General features: G+C 40.4%; 1 protein-coding gene across 1 annotated transcript in view; it reads right to left on the bottom strand.

Annotated features, from left to right (window-relative positions):
* DOCK1 (dedicator of cytokinesis 1) overlaps nucleotides 1-22,454 on the bottom strand; it is a 201,858-nt gene that overhangs the window by 152,502 nt on the left and 26,902 nt on the right. The window contains exons 7-22 of the mRNA XM_026042441.1: nucleotides 21,130-21,265; nucleotides 20,451-20,608; nucleotides 19,850-19,931; nucleotides 19,283-19,418; nucleotides 18,737-18,809; nucleotides 16,555-16,697; nucleotides 14,480-14,605; nucleotides 12,906-13,030; nucleotides 12,485-12,583; nucleotides 11,953-12,025; nucleotides 10,745-10,848; nucleotides 10,251-10,434; nucleotides 7,190-7,287; nucleotides 3,797-3,886; nucleotides 3,274-3,374; nucleotides 1,933-2,067 (exon numbers count right to left, since the gene is read on the bottom strand). Of these exons, the coding sequence (XP_025898226.1) occupies nucleotides 1,933-2,067; nucleotides 3,274-3,374; nucleotides 3,797-3,886; nucleotides 7,190-7,287; nucleotides 10,251-10,434; nucleotides 10,745-10,848; nucleotides 11,953-12,025; nucleotides 12,485-12,583; nucleotides 12,906-13,030; nucleotides 14,480-14,605; nucleotides 16,555-16,697; nucleotides 18,737-18,809; nucleotides 19,283-19,418; nucleotides 19,850-19,931; nucleotides 20,451-20,608; nucleotides 21,130-21,265 (1,863 nt within the window). The remainder of the gene's footprint in view (nucleotides 1-1,932; nucleotides 2,068-3,273; nucleotides 3,375-3,796; nucleotides 3,887-7,189; nucleotides 7,288-10,250; nucleotides 10,435-10,744; nucleotides 10,849-11,952; nucleotides 12,026-12,484; nucleotides 12,584-12,905; nucleotides 13,031-14,479; nucleotides 14,606-16,554; nucleotides 16,698-18,736; nucleotides 18,810-19,282; nucleotides 19,419-19,849; nucleotides 19,932-20,450; nucleotides 20,609-21,129; nucleotides 21,266-22,454) is intronic.

Below are 22,454 nucleotides of genomic sequence, written 5' to 3'. Positions count from 1 at the left end.
CAATAAATCAAGTTTCAGACAAAAACAAAAAGCTTTGGTTTCAAAAAAAACAATTGGTAATGAAAATAAACAAGTTGGCAACAGATGTGTTTCTACTGCGGTCACTTAATATCCATTTTTTCAGTACACCTGGTAATGAACAAAATCCACCAACTATGAGAGAAATAGCATTACACCAAATAGACAGTTTTTGCTACCATTTTTAAATAAAGCAGAAAAGATGCAACCTAAGCAGAGTAAAAGCAAAATAAGGAATAATTTAGCACGCAAATCAAGTAACTGAAAGGTATTTCTAAAGTTTAGAGTAGTCTGCCTTTACAGACCTTGGTAAACAGGACACCTCCAACCCCTAAATAGATTAACTAGGGCTTAACTAGATAATAGATAAATCTGTGGAAGACCCAGTTAATCCAGAACTGAAGCTTGCCTCGCATCGCATTTCTGAAGTGTTGCACACGTTCAATCCTGAACTACATTACTCTGAGTTGAAAATATGTAATCATTTTTAAGCTTCATAAAAGGCTGTGTGTTGACATTTTTCTGTAAAAGGCTAACAATAAGAGTATTTTTGAGCAGTGCTATACTTTACATTATAATCATCTCAAACAATCACAGCCCATAGGCAGGATTTAAGTCTCAGAGCAGAACAAATTGCGGTGTCAGTCAACATCGAGCAGCTTCTCCGACGAAAGCCAAGTCACTGAGAATTGCCTTCTAATGCTCAAGCTCTCTGAATTAGTGCTTAGCACGAGGAAATCCAATGGCCAATATTACAGGGTCGTTTTGTCTGTAAATCTAATCTACAGCAAGAGAATTATTTTTTTTTCCTCTTTTAAAGTGATTTGCAGGACCAGCAATAATAAGTGACATACGGTATTTCATGAATCTCAATGCAAGAATATTACAGAAATAAATTACTTTCTCTAATTTAGAGAAAGGATGGTGAAGTTGGTGACTTCAGAGCTTTACATAAATGCCTTGTAATAAGTTTGTTACCGCCTGTAAAAGGACTGCATCTAAATTAAGACAAATTCATCCTGAACCTGCTGATAACTTTTTTCATATTTTGAACACAAAATAGAGTATTGACTTCCAAATTAACTGAGAGTAATTACTTATACTTGACTTTATGGATAGACACTCACTTCAGACAACACCAAATGAATCAACAGTGCCGTTCACTATGCAGGAAATTGAGTGTGAAGTTAAAACCCAACCTACCCAAAGTCCCTCTGCTCCCCTCTCCCCAGGGCTGCTTCCACATTGACAGACATAAAAAGAGCTTTCAGAAAACACCCAAATGGTTTCCTTATTAAAAATAATAAATATCACCCTTCAGAGCAGAACTCCTGCAGGCCTCCCCTCCAAAGCCAAGGACAAGCACTGCCTGTGGGCCCTGATAAACAACCTCCAACGGTGTCTTTTTCCTATACAGCTTGGTTCAAGATGAAGGAAGCCTGACTCTCAGGGAATATTTGTCTCCTGAAGTAAACACTAGCACATTAAGATGTCACTAAAACAGTAAAACAGGCAACAGTATCTTCTGTTCCCTATGTGACTCTATAGATGATTCCACAGTGCAAGATGGAACAGCAGTTTAGCTTTCATGGGCTTAGAATGAGCACTACCTTTAATTTTGACACATTTTACATGAAATTACCATTCAAAAATTTATTTCCCATGCCCCCTTTTTTTAAAAATGGAAAAAAAGCCCAACTCACACACACACAGGTCATCATTTTGATAGAAGATGGACCAAAACCTGCAACCTGCTACACAAGATTATTATAAACAAATAATTTAGCATTAGCATGTTGACACCAGCCACTTCATCACAACAGCAATGTAACGAAGTCAGAAGTAGCTCAATACTATCAGCTACCACCAAGGCAGAAATAGTATCCCAAGTAACCCAGCAATCACCATACTTACTGGTTGAACAATATCCTGGACCGTACTATGAACTTGAAGATATACTCCAAAGCTTTCATAGCTTTAAAAAGCTGGTCAGTGATACCACACTTCTCAGCATTATCCACATAGGTCTTTAAAACTTTAGTGAGTTTTCTGTTTAAAAGAAAAAAATACAAGTTATAAGGACTAACAATCAAGAAATCAGCTTTAATGGTTTTAAAGAAGAGTTACATGCCCAAGTAATACCCACCAAGTCCCAACTTGTGCAACTAATGAGCGTTTATTAGGTTTTTGCTTATGAGTAGTTGCAAATTGGGACAGTCCTTGGCACATTGTTCTTGACAAACGAAAAAGCAAAAGCAAACAAACACTATCACATCCTCCATTTCAAAGGTAATTCAGCCATTCTTGATAGGATTATTTTATATTGGATATTTTGGGATGCTTGGGTTAAAGGGCTATTATAGAGATGCAGCAATTAATAACAACAGTAATCAAAAAAGTATAAAAATAAACACCTGATAGAATTATAAATGAGGAGTTTCCTCTTCCAAAAAGCCCTGCCTTTTCCATAGCTATTCCAGGGATTGGGGGATAGAAGCTGTGAAGTTTATTTTTCAAAACATATATAACAGTAGTTGGAAATCCTCCTATTCTGTATTCTAAGGATTCCAAATTTGGAAGCGATGCCCTTCTAAAAACAGCACCACCCCAAATAACTCACTTCCAGCAAGGATAAAACAGTTGCTGTAATGTAACTACGACAACTCCCATTTAAAATCATTAACTGCAACTTGTGTTCTAATACACACATGAGAAGTATTAAGTACAACATTATCTACTTCTAACCGGAAATAAAGCTGAGCAGACAAGTATTTTGATAAACATGCATTTATCTTAATAGAAATAAAAAGGCTACAAATTTCAGTATATAATCCAGAGAACTTCTCTTTAAATAAACAAACTTGTTCTGAGTAAACAAATAAATAAATGAAGTAGAGGAGACAGATGTGGCTCCCTCACTGAAGTACTGGTGGGTAATTCTCAAGTATGATTGCTGTTTCTTACTTCACTATTTTTATGAGAATAAAAAAAAACATGAATATTCATAAGCCAAATCATCATTTCCTTTAAAATTATAAAAAGAATAAAGCTTTCCATGGGCACCAAGGTAAAGCTCTTGTTTCAGAAGAGAAAGAAACACTGTACTTAATCTTCTTCTAATAGCTTCCTGCCTTTAGAATACACGGACAAACACAAATTCCTATTTAAACTACTAAGTGAATATAATATTAGGGGATGGGCAGAGAACCACATTAGACTCCTATTAGGGAAGAAAAAAATAGTTTTAAAGCTTACGTGTAGGCCAATGTAGCGCTGAAATGCTTCTTAATGTAGGTTTCCAATACAGGGTTAAAGTGTTGAAATTTTCTGTCAGCAATCAGTCCAATGATAAATACCTGAAAAATGAGCGTAATTGTTACATTAGCCTCAAAAAAATCTTTAGTTCTCTACATTCAGCAGTCATTGCTTTCAGATAAGCATTAAAAGCAGGTGGAGACTTTGGGGTTTAGTTATTCTCCCAACATTTCTATCTTATCCTTTCCTGTGAAAATTTTCTGTTCTTAACAGGAAAAGTTTGTCTTGACATGCACACACAGTTTTAGAAATGCCCCATATCCCCTAAGACACATGAACTTCATTTTTTTCTGTCCTTACGGAGAGGACGACACAAGTCCAACTGAACTTTTCAATGTATTAACTACCTTCCACACATTAAGCTAAATTAACAAATCAGATCTCATCAGATAAGAACACCATATTGATTCATCAAGTCATCACAGTATCTCAGACTAGTCCCTCCACAGCGAAACAAACTTACCAGAGCATCAAACACTAACGTGTCAAACGTCTCACTCTCCGAGTTCTCCATCATTATGTTAAAAAGTGCATCCAATGTGTCTTGGAGAAACTGCAAATAAATACTCAAAGTCAATATTTTAAAGGGAAAAAAGAAATTCCAATTTCGCGTATACCTAGAGCAGTTTGCTTTCACTTATACTTTTCACATAACAAATATTTTAAAAGTCAGCTGGAAAAAGGCTTTTTTCCCCCCAATGAATTACTTTTTAGTTTATTATCTATGCATTATATATACACCCAAAAAGAGTAAAAAAGGAAAATCACACTTGGCACCTGAACAAAAGTTTAGTTTAGCAAATGAACAAAAATATTTCAAGATTCATTATCAATGTACAGTTAACAGGATCATGCAAATTTGGAGAACTTGTTTCAGGGCACGGAACAGACAAGCAACTCAGTCTCATGCCAAAACAAACAAAAACCATCAAGTCATCCCCAGTAGCTGCCAGGTGAACAGGACCAGACACACAGCAGGCAGCATCTCCTGGCTGCATGGACTCATCCGCAGCTCAAGGTCCAACCTCCACGCAGGCCTGGGGAGGGATGGGACACAGGACCTCCTGCCCCAGCCCCAACCTCCTGGCCTCTAGCACTGTCAGGGAGAAGACTCTTCTCTGGCCAGTTGGCTGCACACCCTGGTCTGTACAACGGGAAGGTAAAGCCAGATTAGTGTTGGGGACCCAAGCCAGGCAGAGCCACAAAAGCAGTTTTGTGCATTTAAATACAGGATTTCTTCCCAGGGACAGCGGGTAGCACATGCACAGACTGGAGAGGCTCGTTAACACCGTTGCTTTTACCAGCCGGGAACTGCATATCTGGGCCTTTTCTTCTGTCAAAGGACAAAAGCATGGGCTCCTCCAGGACAGAATGAGGATGGATGGATGGTTCGCTGCCACAGGTGGGTGGCGTTGGCTTTAGGGAGAGGGGGGCTCAGTGGGTGTTGTTACGGTAAACTCACTAGTTTACTTACTCAAGTTTTTTTTTGTCTTGCAGACTAGGCAAGGCAGGAATGTCTGAACAGGCATTAGGCAAATGCTCCCAAAGATTACAACCATAGAAAATTACCTACATCGTGAGAGTGATAGAAAAAACTTAAATTTCCACCTTCCCTCTTGAAAAGGCATGTACACAAAGAGTCAATTAGACTAAATATGATTATGTGGACTATTTACTGAACTCAGAGTTCAGGCTCATGAATTTCATTTAGCAGTTCACTAAACACTGGTGAATGTCAAATGGTCCTCAAATGGTCCTCAAAACAAGCGAATGTGGAGTCCATGCTACTAATCTCTGAAGATGAAAAGGAGATGCCAAAATGCTCGTAGCCAACTCATCACACCAGCAGACTAGAGCTCTGCAGGAGAGCTATGTCGTAGCTTCACTATAGGACTTGACATGAGAAGAGAGTGACAGACATCTTGCCAGCCATTCGTTTAATTAAAGGGCATCTGGGACACCTGCAATTTGTACTGAAGTACAAACCATTAACACTAATCATTAACTTGCCTAGGGAAGGAGCAAAGCATGGTTCTGAGCACTGACAGGAGAAATTTCTATCTTGCTTGAAGAGAAGAAATGCTGATAGTTCCAAAACTCAGCCTGGCCAAGTACATTTGAGAAGGGCAACAGCCCATGCATGCCTGGGCCATGACTAAGGCTCTACATCACAGTTGGCCATCATATGCAGATTTCCACTGACAAGGTTCATATTATAATGGAAAACTTTAAGCATGTTTACCAGGACTCAAACTAGAAAAATAGTCCAAAGCAGAGGAGATTGCAACACAAAGCAAGGAGCACACGTCACTGCAAAGAGACACGGGACAACCTCTCCCGGGCAGGATGCTGGAGGACTAACCAGGCTATGGATCTACATCATCCAGCCTCACTGATCATATGCACAAATATGCACAAATGTTCAAGTCCAAGCCTCCATTCAAGGAATATAACATTTACAGTTTCCGTATGCTACTGACATAACTGGAGCAAGTATCTTGTCTGACCTCTTCTTAGTCACAAATGAAGTCATTTGAAAGAAATGTGAATATATTTTATTCAAATATGTACTTTTCATGATATACATATGAAGGAGGAAGAGCTGAAAGAACAGAAAGGAACAGTTACAGAGCAGGTATTACTCATGTGTGAAGCAGTCTGTACAGAAACACTTTCTGAATATTACTGTAGCAGATAAAGTAAACAGGGGTCTTCTAAATACATGAATGAAAACAGTGAGAAGAGCAATATTAAATGTCGAGTCTTCCACTGGGAGCACAAATTAACTTTTTCTCCAATTCCTACATAAAGGATGACTGGGAAGAAACAAGCCTAAGATTTCGTGGGGTTTCTGCTACCCGGAGAGGGAAGCAGAACACCTCATCCTAAAGGAATTTAGCTAAGCCTTGTTTGTGCCGCATCTGGTGACGCTTCTGAAGTCACAGACACCCAGCAACAGTCACCTGCTATGGATTCCTTGATGTCCTTTGGAGACTGGTGCAAATTCCAAGTGGCAGCACTACGACAGTGCCCGTGAGAAGTGTCAGGGATGCGTTTTTAGCTACCAAATGATCCCCAGAAAAACAGCAGTAAATAGAAGCTTCCTGAGAAGCCAGCCATGTGCAAGATGCTAATTGCACCTCCCTATGAATAAGGGATGTGTCAGCGGTCTCAGATGTTTCAAGCTCCTTCAAGATGAGGCATTCATTACGCTTCTATTAAACAAATTAAAATCCAAATCAAGTCAAAAAGAACTACAGGCCCTTAAGGGTCATCTGTCCCCAGTACATTACATCTCTTGACACGTTATTAGATTTTATTTAGCACAACACACTCAGTAAAGTCTCAGCCTACTCCTTTCCACAAATAAGTCTCCCTTTATGTAGGTCACTACAGTTACTCACTGACCTTATGGCCTTAGTGAATGTAAATAATTTGGCTCAGCTAAATCTTTCAGGAGATTTTTATACATATAAATATACACACATGTATATATAGGTAGCACACCTAAAGATATACACACCTAAAAATGCATTCAATGTTATGTAATAATTCTATGATGTTTTATCCTTACAACCACTTTTGCCACTATATATTTATATATAAAAACCCTGAATTGCTAAAAAAAGCCCTATATTTTTAGAAAATTACACCGTACATCTGTGTAAGAGCACTCCATATCTGAAGTTTCCTTTGAGGAGGGAGATGGAGTTTAACATAGCGAAGGCTGACACACACCTGGTCAGGGTTTCACATGTATGTGAGCAGAGAGCTTAGGGAGGAAGGAAAACTTTGAAACGCAGAATTCAGCAAAATTACAGTATCAAAGTTGTTTTTAAAGGAGTTAATTTATTACCTTAACCACTTCGCCACCATCAACTTTCATCAACTGCTTCAAATTTTGCTGCAGCAGATTCGTATTTGATCGCCATTTCAGGAGTCCCAAGAGGTCAACTAGGAATAAGAGAAACAATCATCACATGCAGGACAGTTACTTCCCCTCAAATACCACAACAACCCTCAGGACAAATAAAACCTTTATTTCCACAGGCCGCCATTTTTACTGGACAACAGCATATTTCTACCATACATCCTACACTGCAAAAGTCAAGTACGATATTTCTATCAGGAAAGCATTTTGAAAGGCTTTCAAGAAAGCTTTTCTGCTTTTGGCAAGTCAGCATTAAAATCTAGGCCAAGGAAGCCCGATCCTTCAGTTTCATTTTGTTGTACACAACGGTAGGGTTGAGAGAAAGACGCTAAAATGAAATTAGTCAGACACCAACACAGCGGTATCTGTAGGGCTAGGGTTGTCTGAGCATTCCTGTTTCCAGCTTCTTTGCTATCACTGAATGAAGTGGGAGCAACGTAAGAAAAACACCAGGAAACTCCTTGCAAACCAGGCTAATTCAGTGGGAAGCTGCCTGCTTAATAACTCATCGGATCCAGATTCCTTGAGAGCTTCCAAGTGCTGGACAGCGAGGACACAAATCAGCTCAGATCATGAAACAAATCAATCCAGAATGGTCCTGTCCCCAACTTATAACTCCCACTTCTGAGCTCGTATCGCTTCAGCGGTCAGTGATAAATAGGGAACAGAGAAAATAAGTTCCCTCTTTTAGTAGTCCTGGAAGAAAGAGAGCACCACTTTGCAGAGCCCTTCAAGGACAACCTCCCACGTGCCAACTCACTGCTGTGTTTCATCTGAAAGCAAGCCTGGAGATATTAACGACCACATCAGAGTACCCACATTTCACACCCACACAAGCACTACCGGAGATGCTACATGGTTTGCAGAACCCTGAACCCCAAGCTCTGCCTGCCTTAGCTAATCCAGCCTCCTTAGAGGTCTCCTTCAGAATAACACAGAATAACCTCTGCGAGTCGTCCTCAGCAAAAGAGCCCAAAGAGAAAGACATTTTAAAAACCACCTTTCAATTTAGCCACCAGATTACAAGTGTGCTTAACCACTCCTCCCACCCCTAAAAATAAGATTAATTTAGGTGAGCTCTACCCAGGCTAACGAGTAATGGGAAATGCCTTCCCCCAGCCAACATCCTCAGGTGTTTTAATCAGACACTCAATCAAATGCTTATGAAGCCCTGCAGCTGCAGAGAGGAATTTATTCTGTAATAGAGACCAGCACAGCTGCCGTACATTTCCCCAGTATCTTTGGTTTCACAGAAGAAACATGGTTATTTTCCATGGAAAACGACTGCAGTTCTCCATTGCATAATTCCTAATAATCACTCAGTTGAGGACTCCGAGTAATGCCCCAAATCAAAACAAGCTGCCTTCATCAGTTTTGATCTTATTTGGATCAAGGTAACTTGCAATTGTATGTGGTATCTAACAGATATGAAAGTTTTATTTTATTTCTTGAGTTTCTTATTGAAAATAAGCAGACCCACCTCACAGTTAGGCCCTTCACTCACATGCAGAAGTTTCCATATGCAGATGTTGAAACTTCTCAAAGCTCAGATATTTTTTCCACTCTAACTCCAATGGTCTTGTCTTTGAAGTAACCTTTCCTCTCGAGTTTAAACATTTGCTTTTCTTCTTTTCATGAATTGTTCTACGCTAATTTTGTATTCACGTCACCTTCATTTTTATGCCAATGCAGCACCAAAATTGTCACGTCATATATAGGCTAGCTTGTTCTTTACTTATTAATCTGGTCATTGCACAATTAAACCAACTTTTCTACAACACACTTACCAAGTGTTACACAAGCTTGCACACAAGCACAAAACACAACACAAAGAAGCAAAGAGCAACATTTATAGGCTACTGTTCTTAAAGAATGGAAATAAGTGAGTACCCAAAGAACTTACATATGAAAGGACAGGCCGTACATGCAGAAAAATCTACAATTTACTAATATACTTTCAAAACTACAGAAAACAAATTTAAACCAATTCTAAAACACAATACTTTGAAAGATTCACCTCTAGAAGTTTCACAGACCATGTAACCATCAGCAACATTAAGTGAAGATCAGAAGTCCAAAGCAAATTAACTGCAAATTACACAAAACCACATTGCTTCCTCTTGTCTTAATTTTAGTAACATTTCTTCTGTGAAAGCAAAGCCAATATATTGATCACAAGGAGGTATTTCTAAATACTAATAAACATTAGAAGACTCTGGGGGAAAAGCCCTAATAATCCCAGTGACAAACAAAAAGCAGTGAGCAGCTTGGTTCCCCCGCCTGCCTCCGTGTTGCACCAAGCACAAACTCGCTGCTTTACTGCCAAGATGCGATTCCGTATTTGCAGCGGAATCCCCAAATTATTTCTGAATTTTCGCTAAGCGTCCTCTCAGGCAATGAGCCTGCCAGACTGCAGTGAATCTAATGTGCTCTGAATACGAAATCCCTAAATGTGCTTTGCTGGATACTGCTGAGCAGACTGCAGGGAAGCTGGGGGGTGACTGGGAAGCCGGGTGAGCCAAGCGGGCAGCCCTTGGGGCACAGCCACACACAGGAGCCACCAAACGGCCACGTGCGACAGCTGCCCTCATTCCAGGGTGCTCCAGGCCTGTGTGTTGGGATTCCCCAGGCCCCTGTGATCTGTGATCCATCCTGGAGTGACCCCTTTCCCTCCAGGACCTCACAGGCCTTCATGACCCACTCCCACGGGCAGCTCTTCACAGCAACTGAGAGCACACAGAGCTAGTCCCTGGACAGCCTCTGCAGAAGGGGCTTTGGTGGCCGCCACAAACTCTGGTTTTCCCAGCTATCCGTCTGGGACGCTCTCAGCTCTTGCTTGCATCATGCCCAGACAATTCACCCAACACTCCACAGCTCACAAGCGACAGGCCCATGCGAGGGAAGGAGGACAGAAAGGGCAGAAAAGCCAACACACATCTAGGCTCAAATTGAGAGAGACAGAAGCTCGGCAGTCTCAGGAACTTACCATTCTGTGTAAGTTTTGTTGAACAAACTAGAGTGGAAATCTGGAAGGAGTCCTTGCTGATGGTGCAGCTCCCCAGGTTCTGCATGCTCTTCCCTGTAGTTGAGTGTCCCTTTTCTTCCAACTCTATCTTAGTGGATGGCAGGCTTAGATATGTAGAGGCATCTTCCAGCTTCTTTGCTTCTGCCTGCAGCAGGGTTGTAAGTGCAATACAATACACAATTAAGAACATGTAAAAGTACTGTCAATAAAATTTTCTTTTCAACCATTAAAACTTCCCAGAAAATCATATTCAGAATCTAGCCATCAATTTGCCAAATACAAATTACTCTGCTCTTGGTGTATTTAGCTGCTTGATCTAATATAATATTCCATAATATATTTTTCTGTGCAGTCGCAATGAAATTCATGTATAACAAAGTAATTCACAGAAAGTAGATAACGCTCACACTCTTCTCTGGCTATTACGAGAAGACTTAAATAGCTCAAAATTCTACCTTATAAACTATAAGGTCATGTTCTCCATCCCTCAAAGTTGTTCCATCGTATCTCATGAGCTTCACAAATGCTAAGGCAAATATTTTCTCAGATTTATCTTTGGCTGTTAAAAATAAACAAATAGTTAAGTATTTAGTACAAATATTCCACTCATAACTCAAAGCAGATACCCTGCAAGTACACAACTGCAGGAAAGAGTCTCAGAGGGAGAACAGGGTAGAAGAAGTTTGGAGAGTGTCTTCTAGATGCAAGATTGAAAATAAAAGTTTGAAAAAAAAGTATAAGAACTTGAGAGTTGCTAGTGAAAGTAAGTCACTTAATGAATGGTTTAGTCATTTATTAATGGCCAATTTAGAAACGTGCAACTTTAAATAACTACTATGAAATATATGCAGGTGTGATTTGTTACAAGCATGACACCTTAAAATCCACCCAGCAGACATTTGATAAACACTTATTTTACAGCAAAACTTTTGCTGCAGATTGAAAGGCATTCAGAAAGGCATTCATACCAAAGACAACTGCAGTGTAATGGCTATATGGAATGAGCATTATCACTGTAAAATAGGCAAGACTCCCAAACAGTGCTAATAAAACAATTGAAAAAAATTAAAAAAAAAATCACTGTCTTGATTTGATCCTTAGCAACTCAGGTTCTCAGCTGCCAGACACATTACAAGAAAGGCAAAGTGAACTACAATCTCTTAAATACCTTTTAGATCAAAATTACTTCAAACCAAATCACAAGTGAATGTCAGAACCAGAGGTAGGAACCAAGTCACTCAATCGCTAGGGCAGCATCTCGTGATGTTCAGCCTCCTGTAACCTCTCTTTGGAGCCCTTTCTTACACACAGAACTGCCCAGCTCCTTTCCTACTTCCCCGCTCGCCCTGCCTATCGGGTATGCAACAACCCAGCCTTTTCCCGTGGTAACTGAACAGTTTTATTCACTCACCCTCCTATCTGACTTGGAGAACTGGTTGTTCAGGAAAGAGATGATGCCAAAGTTTAAGAGGTAGAAAGAAATCGTAAAACAAAAAGAAGCACAGATCATAATGGAAAATAAGCAGGAAAAATACACACCTTATCCCGACACTAAAAGCAATTAGAGTAGTAAATTACAAGCTAGGAAGTTTATGCCCATTCATTTCATTATTTTAGCACTGGCCTCTGACGAGAGCTGCCACGGAAAGGCCGCGGTACTTACAGTCCTGGGACGATCTGTGACGGAACGTGAACCTTAGGTGACTGCGGTTCACGTCTTCAATAGGGATAGCAACCTTCACACAGCGGGAAAGGGGAACAGGAGGAGGGAAAAAAGGAAAGCAGTGAGTACTGCACCTTCAAACAGCTGCTGTCACCATCAGGTTTCCTCTACCTGCACTGAAAGCCAGTTTTACATCGTCTGCATGATCCTTGAGCACTCCAGTTTATTTAGTAAGCTTAAAGCTGATTCCAAAGCCCTGATGGCTTCATCATACTGGCAATTTAACCATATCATCTTGCCACTGTCTAGGAAATAAGGTCATCCTATTTCTAAACAGATATTTGAATGTCCCCATAGTCTTCCTTGTCAAAAAGGAAGAAATGCTTTATGCAAAAGCCAAATCTATTTTCCTTAGTTACCTGTTCCTTAACACAGCCAGTCATTAATATTCCCATTTTTGTGTTTCAAAACCTCCTACTGTAATCTATATTCAGTTCACACTAGCCCAGGAAGTTAATGCAACATTATATACCTTTACAGTCTCAAACCAGCGAGGCTGCTTTACTTGGTAGTATATTACTGACTTGTACTCCGAGATGGCTTCATCACCAGCACCAGGAAAAATAACACTCTTGAAAGCAAAGAGAAAAGAGAAAGTGTTCACAGCTGCCTCAAACTCCGCTCTCACAATAAAGAAAATCAGCAAGCAGGTCAAAGAACAGCCCAGGCTCACAGATCCTCTTAGAAAGAATATCAAACAGCATATGTTAGTAACACAAAACCTATTTATTTTCAACAAATTGCAAAATTTTGTTGCAAATCCAAGTAAATAAAAGGACCTATGCCAATAAATATCTGAAAAGACATGGAAAAGGCTCAAACCAAAGCACATTAAAAGTTCAGAGAGGAAAAATTACCCACAGTAACCCCACAGAAGTCGTCTCAGTTAATACCTCTAATCTTTTGCCATCTTCATCGTAAACAGACACTGTAACTTCTACATTCTTTGCTGTTGTTTTACTGCCCTTGTCAAAATCGCCCTGAACCAGCGTTACGTAGATATCATTACGAACATCACCTACAAGGGAAACAAGGACAATGCTGTTGAAGACGATCACACATGTATATAGCAAAGCATTAAAAAGCCACATCATCCTGAACATGAAAACTAAACAGGACTGAAGAAAAGGTACCTTTAGCTAAAGTTGGGCTAAGACTTTTAAGATTTGATCTATCAAAACACACTGTAGTAAGATAAGATGAATCAAGAGACAAAAAAATATTTCTAAAGGGGAACGAACGTCATGTCATTATTAACAATAAATACCCTATTACTCCTAAAACATCTCAGCAGATTTACAACTGGTTCCTTATGATTTAATAAATATATACATATTTAACAATCGACACATATTTAAGCTGGGAGGTGGCTTGATAATTTCGCTCCTTGGGGCACCACAAGGATGGCTTATATCTAGTTTTATGTCTTAAAATGCTCTATATCATCGTTCAGCTGAAATGCAAAGCATGGAAATAGGTGATTTTCAGCAATTTAATGAGCCAGATGATCTGTGTGCCACATACTCTCATACCAAGCAGAGATGTTGGGGCACTTGCACCACATTGGATAAAAACCAAGAGAAATGCAGTTAGACACTGCAGGGAGAACTGGACCTCAGGATGCTTTTTGGAAGTATCGGATGAAGTTGTTTCCGTTTTGAAATGTGCTAAGTTGTTTATTGCAAATAACTATCAGAACTGAATGCCCACAAAAAGAAACATACGCATTTCTATACATATATGCGTGCATGTGAATATATACACACACTGACTGCTCACTTTCAAACTATTATCCCAGTCTAGTGCAATCTTAAGACACTTTCATATCTTTAAACCAAGCTATACTCTCCAACCATCTAACCCGCCTCCTGGTTTTGCTTCAGTGCAGAAGACATTTTACATAAGTCCTTGCTAAGCAAAACAACATGAAGTAGATTAAATGAGACTGGATCCTTTGATGAGGCTTCTCCAACGTACATCAGACCTTGTTGTTTTTATCCACCCACCCCCAGAGCTCCCGTACGTGCTGGTATTTGAAGCAGGTTAAAAGCCAACAAAGTTAATTCAACACAACAGCTCCCTGCTCTTGGGCACACAATTCACACACTCGCAGGGAATGCTCAATCCATTTAGCTGTTCACTTAAACATACACTTTCCCCCATTTCCTGCAGAATTTTTACCAGTCACTGAGAAGATTCAGCCACAAGAGAGTCAGAATTTTAAAAACAGGTAACAAATGAAGTATGCACTTACCAAAACTCCCCTATGCGTACTGACACAGCACAAGGTTCTTGTGCATTTAACTTTTATACAAATCTATCTTTTTAAAGAAGTCATCCAGAATAAAAATACCTTGTTGACAAAATGAAGCTGTTGAAGGTATTTAATTCAGGTTATCCCCTTTATTTTAACTGTTATGAAAACAATTCTTCTTGCTAGGTTCCCAACTCACCAATTTATACTTACCAGGCATAATAATCTCAGGAAAGCCCATTTTCCGAGCCACAGCTGTGGAGCGATCCACTAAATGTGGAAACTCTTTTCTAATCTGATGGATATCTCCTGGAAGAAGTTTCAAAGTCACCCACAGACCTGTTGTAAAGAACACAACAATTAAACTTGTGTTTTTCCTCTCATTATTAAAGAAAAATATTTACAAAGATATTTGCTTTAGGTGAGGCAGGAACAGATCTAGAAGGATCGCTCTTCCTCGCAGGGTTTTCAGCAATAAGCTTTCCTAGCACTGAGGTCTACACAAAAGCTTTGGAGAAATAAGGCTGTTAAGCCATTAACAGGATTGCCTCGAGCCTGTATCCAAGCTCTGATGTTCGGGGGTGCTTCCTAATGAAGCGTTTTATCTTCCAGAGGAAAGACGACAAGTGGCTACATTGGTTAGGCTGGAGGAACTGAAGAAATTAAAAAGCTAGGTAATATCAAGTTACCAATCAAGACACAACCAACACTTGATAATTAATTAATCCAACCCTGGATTAATTCATCCTACCCTCCGATAAGTGGCTTTAGCTTAACTGCACTAAACTCAGAAAAGCAGATTTATCCCTGCAGCACATCTGCACTTTGACTACCAGAAGGTGCCCGAAGATGCCACTGGCTGCCAGCAAGCAGCAGCCTGCTGCACCAGCAAGAGATGCAGCAGCAAACGGACAGGTTCCCACCCAGCTGAGAAAGCTGACAAGCAACTAAGTTTAAGCATGAAATTTGTAGCAGCAATTCTCAGGGAAAAAAAACTCCAGAAATAAAGTGTAGGAAAATTTTTAAAAAGTCATCATCATTCAAATTGTGGGTTATCCCGTTACACGCACAATTAACTGTGCATTCATTATGTGTACATTTGGCATCTAACTTTCTCTTCTATTAAAGTATCTTATAAAAGGCTGTGAAAGCTGACTCGCTGCCAGGGACAGTTCCACCAGCTGCTGTTTCATTAAACAGCAACTGCACCTACAAAGAGGGGCTGAGCAACTGCGCTGCAGCCCTTCTCATTTGTTTGTTTGGGGGTTTTATGGATTTTCTTTTTCCAAGGGAAAGAGTTTGAAACAAGTCAAAGACACCTTACTGAGTTTCCCCCCTTACAATACACATCACTGGCAGCTGAAAATAGGAAAAAGTACATGTATATTTTCCTGCTGAGCTAAGAGATAATTTAAGGTCTCAACAATTTAAGATTTTATTTACTATAAATTACCAGAAGTCAAAAGGGAGATTTTTCCCCTTTTATCTATTGTTCTCTTACACCCTACAAGTGCCATAGATATTCAAAAATATGAAACCTTAGCTGGAAATTCTGCATCAGTTCCTTAATGCAGACCAAAAAGGGACTGAAGGCAATACAGCACTAACTAGCCCACGACTCCCTTTAACGGGGAGGCATCGCAGACCAGAAGTGCTGCATGCAAAACCACAGGCTTCGGAAGCAAACTCAATCCCACGCCAGCAGAGCACTCGCTGAGTTATGAGCAGCGGCACTAACAGGCTGTAAGACAAGGTAATCAGAGGGGTTGTCTTGTTCTGGGGCCGTCCTCAGCACCTCGGAGCACAAAGCAGCAGCAGCTCCGACGAGAGCAATTCCCTCATCTTCTTGACGGGCAACTGCAGGGGAATGGGGTTACTTACGGCAGAAAGGAGGAGAAAAACAGGAAGGGAAAGAGAGCCCCTTCCTCCAATGCACAGCGGCCAAAGTGCAGCACTGAAGGGCACCAAAGCCAATTTCAAATATAGAAATATACTATGTGGGAATGGCAGAAATATAAGATGTCCAAGTTATAGACATGGCAGAGGAAGGAGAGACAACTTCATGTTTGCACTGGAGAGGAAAAATAAAATAAAATGGAATAATATGGAAGTAGGAAATGGCAAAAGAAACAGAGGCGATGGAAAAGGCAGAGTGCAAGTACATTTTCTGCCATCAAACAGCAAAACTGAATCATTAGGCACCTGGAATCCAACTAAGATAATCACAAGTCACAATTTAAGCAATAAGAAATTTTCATGTGCAAGGTTATACAAAGAACAATACCTACCCTGGCCCTTGTGGTTAACTTCTTTAGCAGCAATCACTTTGTTTATAACAGTCTGAAGGAAATCATTCTCCCCCGCCACCCTGGGTGAAAAACGGGATGATATGTTCAGCTGCTTGTGTCGAATGGCGTCATCCAACGCTAGCCTGGAGGATGCACATGACGACCAACACCAGGAAACAGAGGGTCACAGAGAACCAGAAGTCACAGTAAGAAGGGAACACAAAAGGTCGTATCATAGTTGTGACAAAGAGCATCGATTAGTCAACGCAAGACAGAGGACAGGAAAGGTAACAAGAAAGACAGAGGAAGATCATTAATCAGAAGAACACTGATCTACCAAAGAGAAGTACAGCAGATCTACGTGGTGACTTCTCCCTCGGGGAGCTGGCACGCACAGGCGCCAGGGATGCTCTGCCGAGCAGGTAGGATGGTTCCCACCTGAGCATCCCCATCACGCCATGAACACCCCCACGGGCAGGTTCTCCAAAGAGACAGAGCAGGGCAGCCCTGCCAAACCTTCGGGGTCACTGCCGTGATCACAGATTAAGCAGCAGTGCACACCGCTTGAAGGGGGAGCTACTCAACGTCTCACAGAAATGGCATAGGACAAGAAAAGCAGATAATCCGAACATTTTGTTAACTTTGATGAATGAAAAGATGAAGTCTAGAAATAAAAAGCGGCGTCAAGTGTCATTTAAGTAATCTTGCCAAGTGCTGTCACAGCCATTGTGTTGGTGGCTAGTGAATGAATACAAACAGACAGAGATATGAAAACAGAATCGCATGTGGTACGACAGAAGCGGAGCGTGAAATGGGGAAGAAAAATGTGGCTCAGATCTATAGCCTAAGACTACATTAGCAATAACGACACCAGTACTCATTGCATGTTTGCACATCATTCATACTGCTTGGGATAAATTAAAATATCTTGCAGGCAAAAGTATATTGTCGTAAAAAAATTACATTGTACCTCTTTTCAAAAAGCTGATTTATATACCCAGAAAAAATAAATCAGTTTTAACGGAGCAGAAAACTCGATGTTCCATTAGCATCCTGTCTGATTCAAAGATTCATTTTCATTACACACTTTCACACTAAAAAATTAGCTTGCTATTGTTTACCATGCGAGAAACAAATATCATGGAAGTCACTTCCCTAAATGCCTTTGTTTCCCTCTAAACAGCACCAGAAAGTTTAACACCCTCTGCCACTGCTATACAGAACTCACATGGCCTCAGACACAGGGCACACATCACTCCCTACAGCTCTCTCCATATCCCTACCGGCTCTTGCAAACTACAAGTCATCTTGAATTGGACCTATTTTCTAAGTAAAATTAACTTGATATTAAATTATTTCAAGCTTTTTTAATTAGAACCCTCTAGATATCCATTAGTACATTAATCAGGGAACTTAGGTAATGTAACTTTACCTTTTGGAACAGATGGCAGTCTATTTCACCCAATGGAAAACTAGACATTCGTGTTTTACACGCAACCATCCAACTTATCCCTTCTACCTTTCCATATTCCACAAAAAATGTATAAACTGCAGATGGAACTGAATACTGCCAAAGCAGCAAGTGACTTAGCCAACCAAAATACTTCAGGCCTCTCTAGAAGTCTCCTACGACAGAGTTAAAGAGACCAGAGATTCCAGTTATCCTACACGTTTTTATCCTTTGTTTGTACGCAGTTACTGCGGCCCCTGCCATGAAATTTCATCTGCTACTGAGGACAGCATAAATGTTATCATTAAATGTTACTCATATCATTAAATGTTACTCATTGCAGAGAAATAACCCAGAGGGGATGCCAGTAACGCTGCTGATCACTAGCATCTGAGCCAGACTTGAGCAAGCAATAGAACTATGTACTAGTACACAGTACGTAACTAGTACTCCCTCTTACACATCCTCTCTCCAGTATCTTTACACAAATAAAGTTTTAGAAAAGTATGTTTTGAACTTAGAGCTTAAAACCATGATTCTCTGGATCTACTGCTATTGTAAATAATGGAAATGATACCAAGAAGCAATATTAGTAAAGTATTGCACAAGTAATCTTTTTTTTTTTAAAGAAACTTTGAAGATCTACAGAACACTTGTATCAATCCAAAGATTAAACTTCAGAAGCAGATTTTATAACACATCTGCTCGTGCTCTGAACTGTTCCCTACTTACGGTTGAAATGGAATGAAGTGCTGTTTGTCCTCATCATCGACTTTTCCATTAATTATGTCAGTAACATCCATTACTGAAAACGAGAACAAAGTGTACCGAGTTAAACACACACCCAGGAGAAAGGGCTCTGAACACGCTGGAATATACTGGGGCCCGGAACAGTAACTGCATCTCCACTACGAGTCACTCACAAAAGGCAATTTAAGACTCATCATGAGTAGAATAATGTTCAGTTTCAAATAAAAGCTTCAATATTCAAAGAAACAGAATAGATTAACGTGAGTAGGAATTTTTGCTAGTTATAGCTTTGTATCACCAAACTCTTGCCTGTTAAGAGCCACCACAAGGACTTGCACTTCGCCAGCTTTGCAATCTCTCTACCCAACTGCAATTCTTCAAAGATGCAGGAAATTCAACAGCAGAGTGAAAAATCTGATCAAATCACCAACAGATTTTAATTCATACAATCCCACAGGAGCTGCTCACACACATCTTTCTGTGTGTCCACGAGGTGGGACACAGACAGACCCAACACAGAAGCGGTACCTGCTACTCCAAAGGGCCGCCGGAGCCCCGACGTCAGCTTCCTCGTGTTGTTGTCCCTCAGCTCCATCCTGCCCACTCTCACTATTTGACAAACAAAACTGATTTTCTCTCTTTTCAGGTCTTTGCTGCCAAGGTCCTAGGAAACATTAGTTCCTTCAGATTACTTTACAGTAATTGCTTTTCAGGTTCTAATTTAGAAGACAGAAGTTTGTTGCTTAGTATTTGCTTTTGTCATACTAGCCTCTAGCATCAGAACAAATTATTCTCACAGTAAAAGAATCTTCATAACAGTATTTAGAGCCTCGTCTTGAATTCTGTACAAATTAATTGTTTAGACTCCAAATCATTTCTAATAAGTTAATGATTCACAAATACTAAGGAGGAAAAACTTGTGTGTTTAGTACTTGTAGTAGTCACCTATGAAAAATGTCTCTCTACCTCTGCAGGTAATCCCTGGCAAAGACTAATTTCCCACTTTTAAGTACAAATCGCTAAATTCTTCAATTATTCATGTGATACAAAACAAGTTGTTTAAAGTTTGTAAACTTAACCAGCCCAGACACTTACAGTGAACACTGCTCGAAGGTTATGCAACCTGTCTATATCTTTGGGGAGTCCAGAGCTCGACCACCGCACCAAGTAGTTTTCACTGAAAGAACAACGTTAGGAGAACATTTATGTTTAACCAGCTTCCCTGAACATAAGCATAAAAATCAGCTTCAGGATTAACAGAAGATTATTTGAAACAAAATAAAAACTCTACCCTAAACCAATGAATGTTTACTTAGCAGCTGTCTGCTATTCCACTAAGTGCATTTCACTTACAAAAGAAAGAAGTTCTCCAGCAACAAAGCCAAGGAATTTAAGGGAGAACCTAGAAATCTGACTCAGCTTTCTGCCAAAAAAGTGTCTCACTGAAGCTCTGCCCTTATAGAAGGGAAGACATTACGTGCCAAAGAACAACGCGACCCTGACGCTCCCAACCTGGAGGGACTCCCTGATCCATGCTGAGCAGGACAGGGAAGCTGCCACGTGACAGCTCTTCCAGGCAGCCTCATCCTACACATTTCAGAAAGTCCAAATTTAAATCCCCTCATCCCACCAAACCTGGCTACTAAAACCGAGTAAGCACACACTACACCCAGAGCAGGAGATGGAAGACACTAACCTGATAAATTTTGATTCCAGTGGGTCATAGAGAGACATAAGGACTTCAGCATCTTCTCCGATTTTGCAAACTACATTTTTTAAATTTACAAATAAAGCAAATGAAGGAGTAGCAGCGAACTTGGCTTGTCTGTTGATATCAATATTCTGTTTTTGAGACTGCAATTCAGGAACAGAATAAACAATTTAAACTGGGAGCACTCTTTACAACATAAATCTTTCTTAAAAGAGTTTGAATTGCAAAGGTGGTAACTGTTTAAGTCTAAGAAGGCCTTTAAATTTGCTCCCTGTAAACCAACAAAGAGGTTTCCAGGACAGACATACTGCAAAAAATAGCAAGAACATAATGAACACTTGATTTTCAAAAATAACCCCTCCAGACAACCTACCATGCAGATTTACTACATTTGCAGTAATCTCCACATCTAATATTAACATACAAATGCAGCCAATGTGTTAATGCCAGTCAATTAATATTGATGCATCATAACTGTCTATTCTAACAAGCAATCCTTTAAAGGAAAAAGAACAGCCCAAGACATGCAAGTACTTAAGGATTTAAGCCTGATAACCCGTTGTAGACACATCAGCTCTTTCAACCCTTATGCTTGCAAGAGCAGGTACTTAGTTTACCGGGGTTGTGTTTCAAAGAAGGGCTATGGTTGCAGAGCGTATCTTACTTTTTCCTCCAGCAGTCTCTCTTCAACTTGCTTGGAAGCGATTTCGTGTGCTCTAAAAAGGCTAATGGTGCTGGTCTGCTCCGGGTCCAGAATATTGCCATCTTCATCCCTAACAACCAGGTCTAAATCAAGGATTCTACACAAAAACAGAAACATGCCTGTGAGCCAAGAATGCTCGAGCAAATGCTGGGGAAAAAAAGGCCACATATTTAACGTTGCATTCATGCATGTCTGGCATAAACTAGAAAAAAGGTTATTCGATACATCATAGAACAAATCAACACACTGTCACTCACAGAGATACCCATTCCTGGCCAAAGTGACATTTCCAACAGCACGCACAGAACTGCTGGGAATGAACATTCCTCAACTGTTCCAGAAGAAAACAGAAAGTCTCATTTAAATAGCACAACAGCTGGGGAAGCAATTTCTTAAACAACTAAAGTTGCAAGAAATTCTCCCGACTCATCTGTCAGTGTGAACAAGCATCTACAGTCACAGCGTGTGCAAACCGGTCAGCTCCTTTCTGCATCCAGCTTCACAGCCTCCCCCTGCACAGGAGTGTTCAGGGCTTCCCCGCGTGCACCAAGTGCTCATACAAAGCACGAGCACCACACAAGATGCTACTCTTTGCCAGCAGGGTGTTAATTCCCATTATTACTTCCACAGAAGGGAGATTTTCTGTCATAATCAAGTCCAAGAATACAACTGAGTCCAATTTTCAGAATTTTTCCAAGATCCAAGTCCAGGCTGATCCGTATTTCTCTAGCTTGCCTAATGTTGATCTCTAACACTCTTTCAACGAATACGATCCCAAAAGCTACCATCTTCTAACTCTGTAGCCACCTCTCACAAACAAGCTGCTCAAACTTAGTCTTTAAGATGTTTTACCCCTGAGCTCAGTTCAAAGTTGCAGTTCATAATGTCAAGACAAATTCACAGCTTATCCGAGAGCAAACCTCCTTCAGACATGACTCTCAATCACTGGAGAAGATTAACGTGGGCTTTGGCTGATGGAGACATTGATGTGCTTGAAGGATCCCTCCTTGCCATCCCCTAGCAAGAGGGAAACGTGGAGGTTTGAGGCAAAGCCTTGGCAGGGTCACCACCGAGAACTCTTCAGCTGCAGGGCATTAATTCCAAGGAGGAACATATCCAAGTGCTACAGCAGCCTATGAAGAGACACCTTCTAAGCCCTGCTTTGTCTTCACCTGCGACCTTCACCTGCTCTGCACAAAACTCCTAAGTATCTCTGGACCAAGCAAGTTCAGAAAAATCTTTCCAGTGAGCAAGTGGTTTCACTGCTGAAGTCGAAGAGAAAAGCA

The sequence above is a fragment of the Nothoprocta perdicaria genome, unplaced genomic scaffold (assembly GCF_003342845.1).
Source record: "Nothoprocta perdicaria isolate Ctin4 unplaced genomic scaffold, notPer1 scaffold_301, whole genome shotgun sequence".
Taxonomy (NCBI): Eukaryota; Metazoa; Chordata; class Aves; order Tinamiformes; family Tinamidae; genus Nothoprocta; species Nothoprocta perdicaria.
The sequence above is the reverse complement of the archived record's forward strand: the minus strand, read 5'-3'. Positions and strand labels throughout refer to the sequence as shown.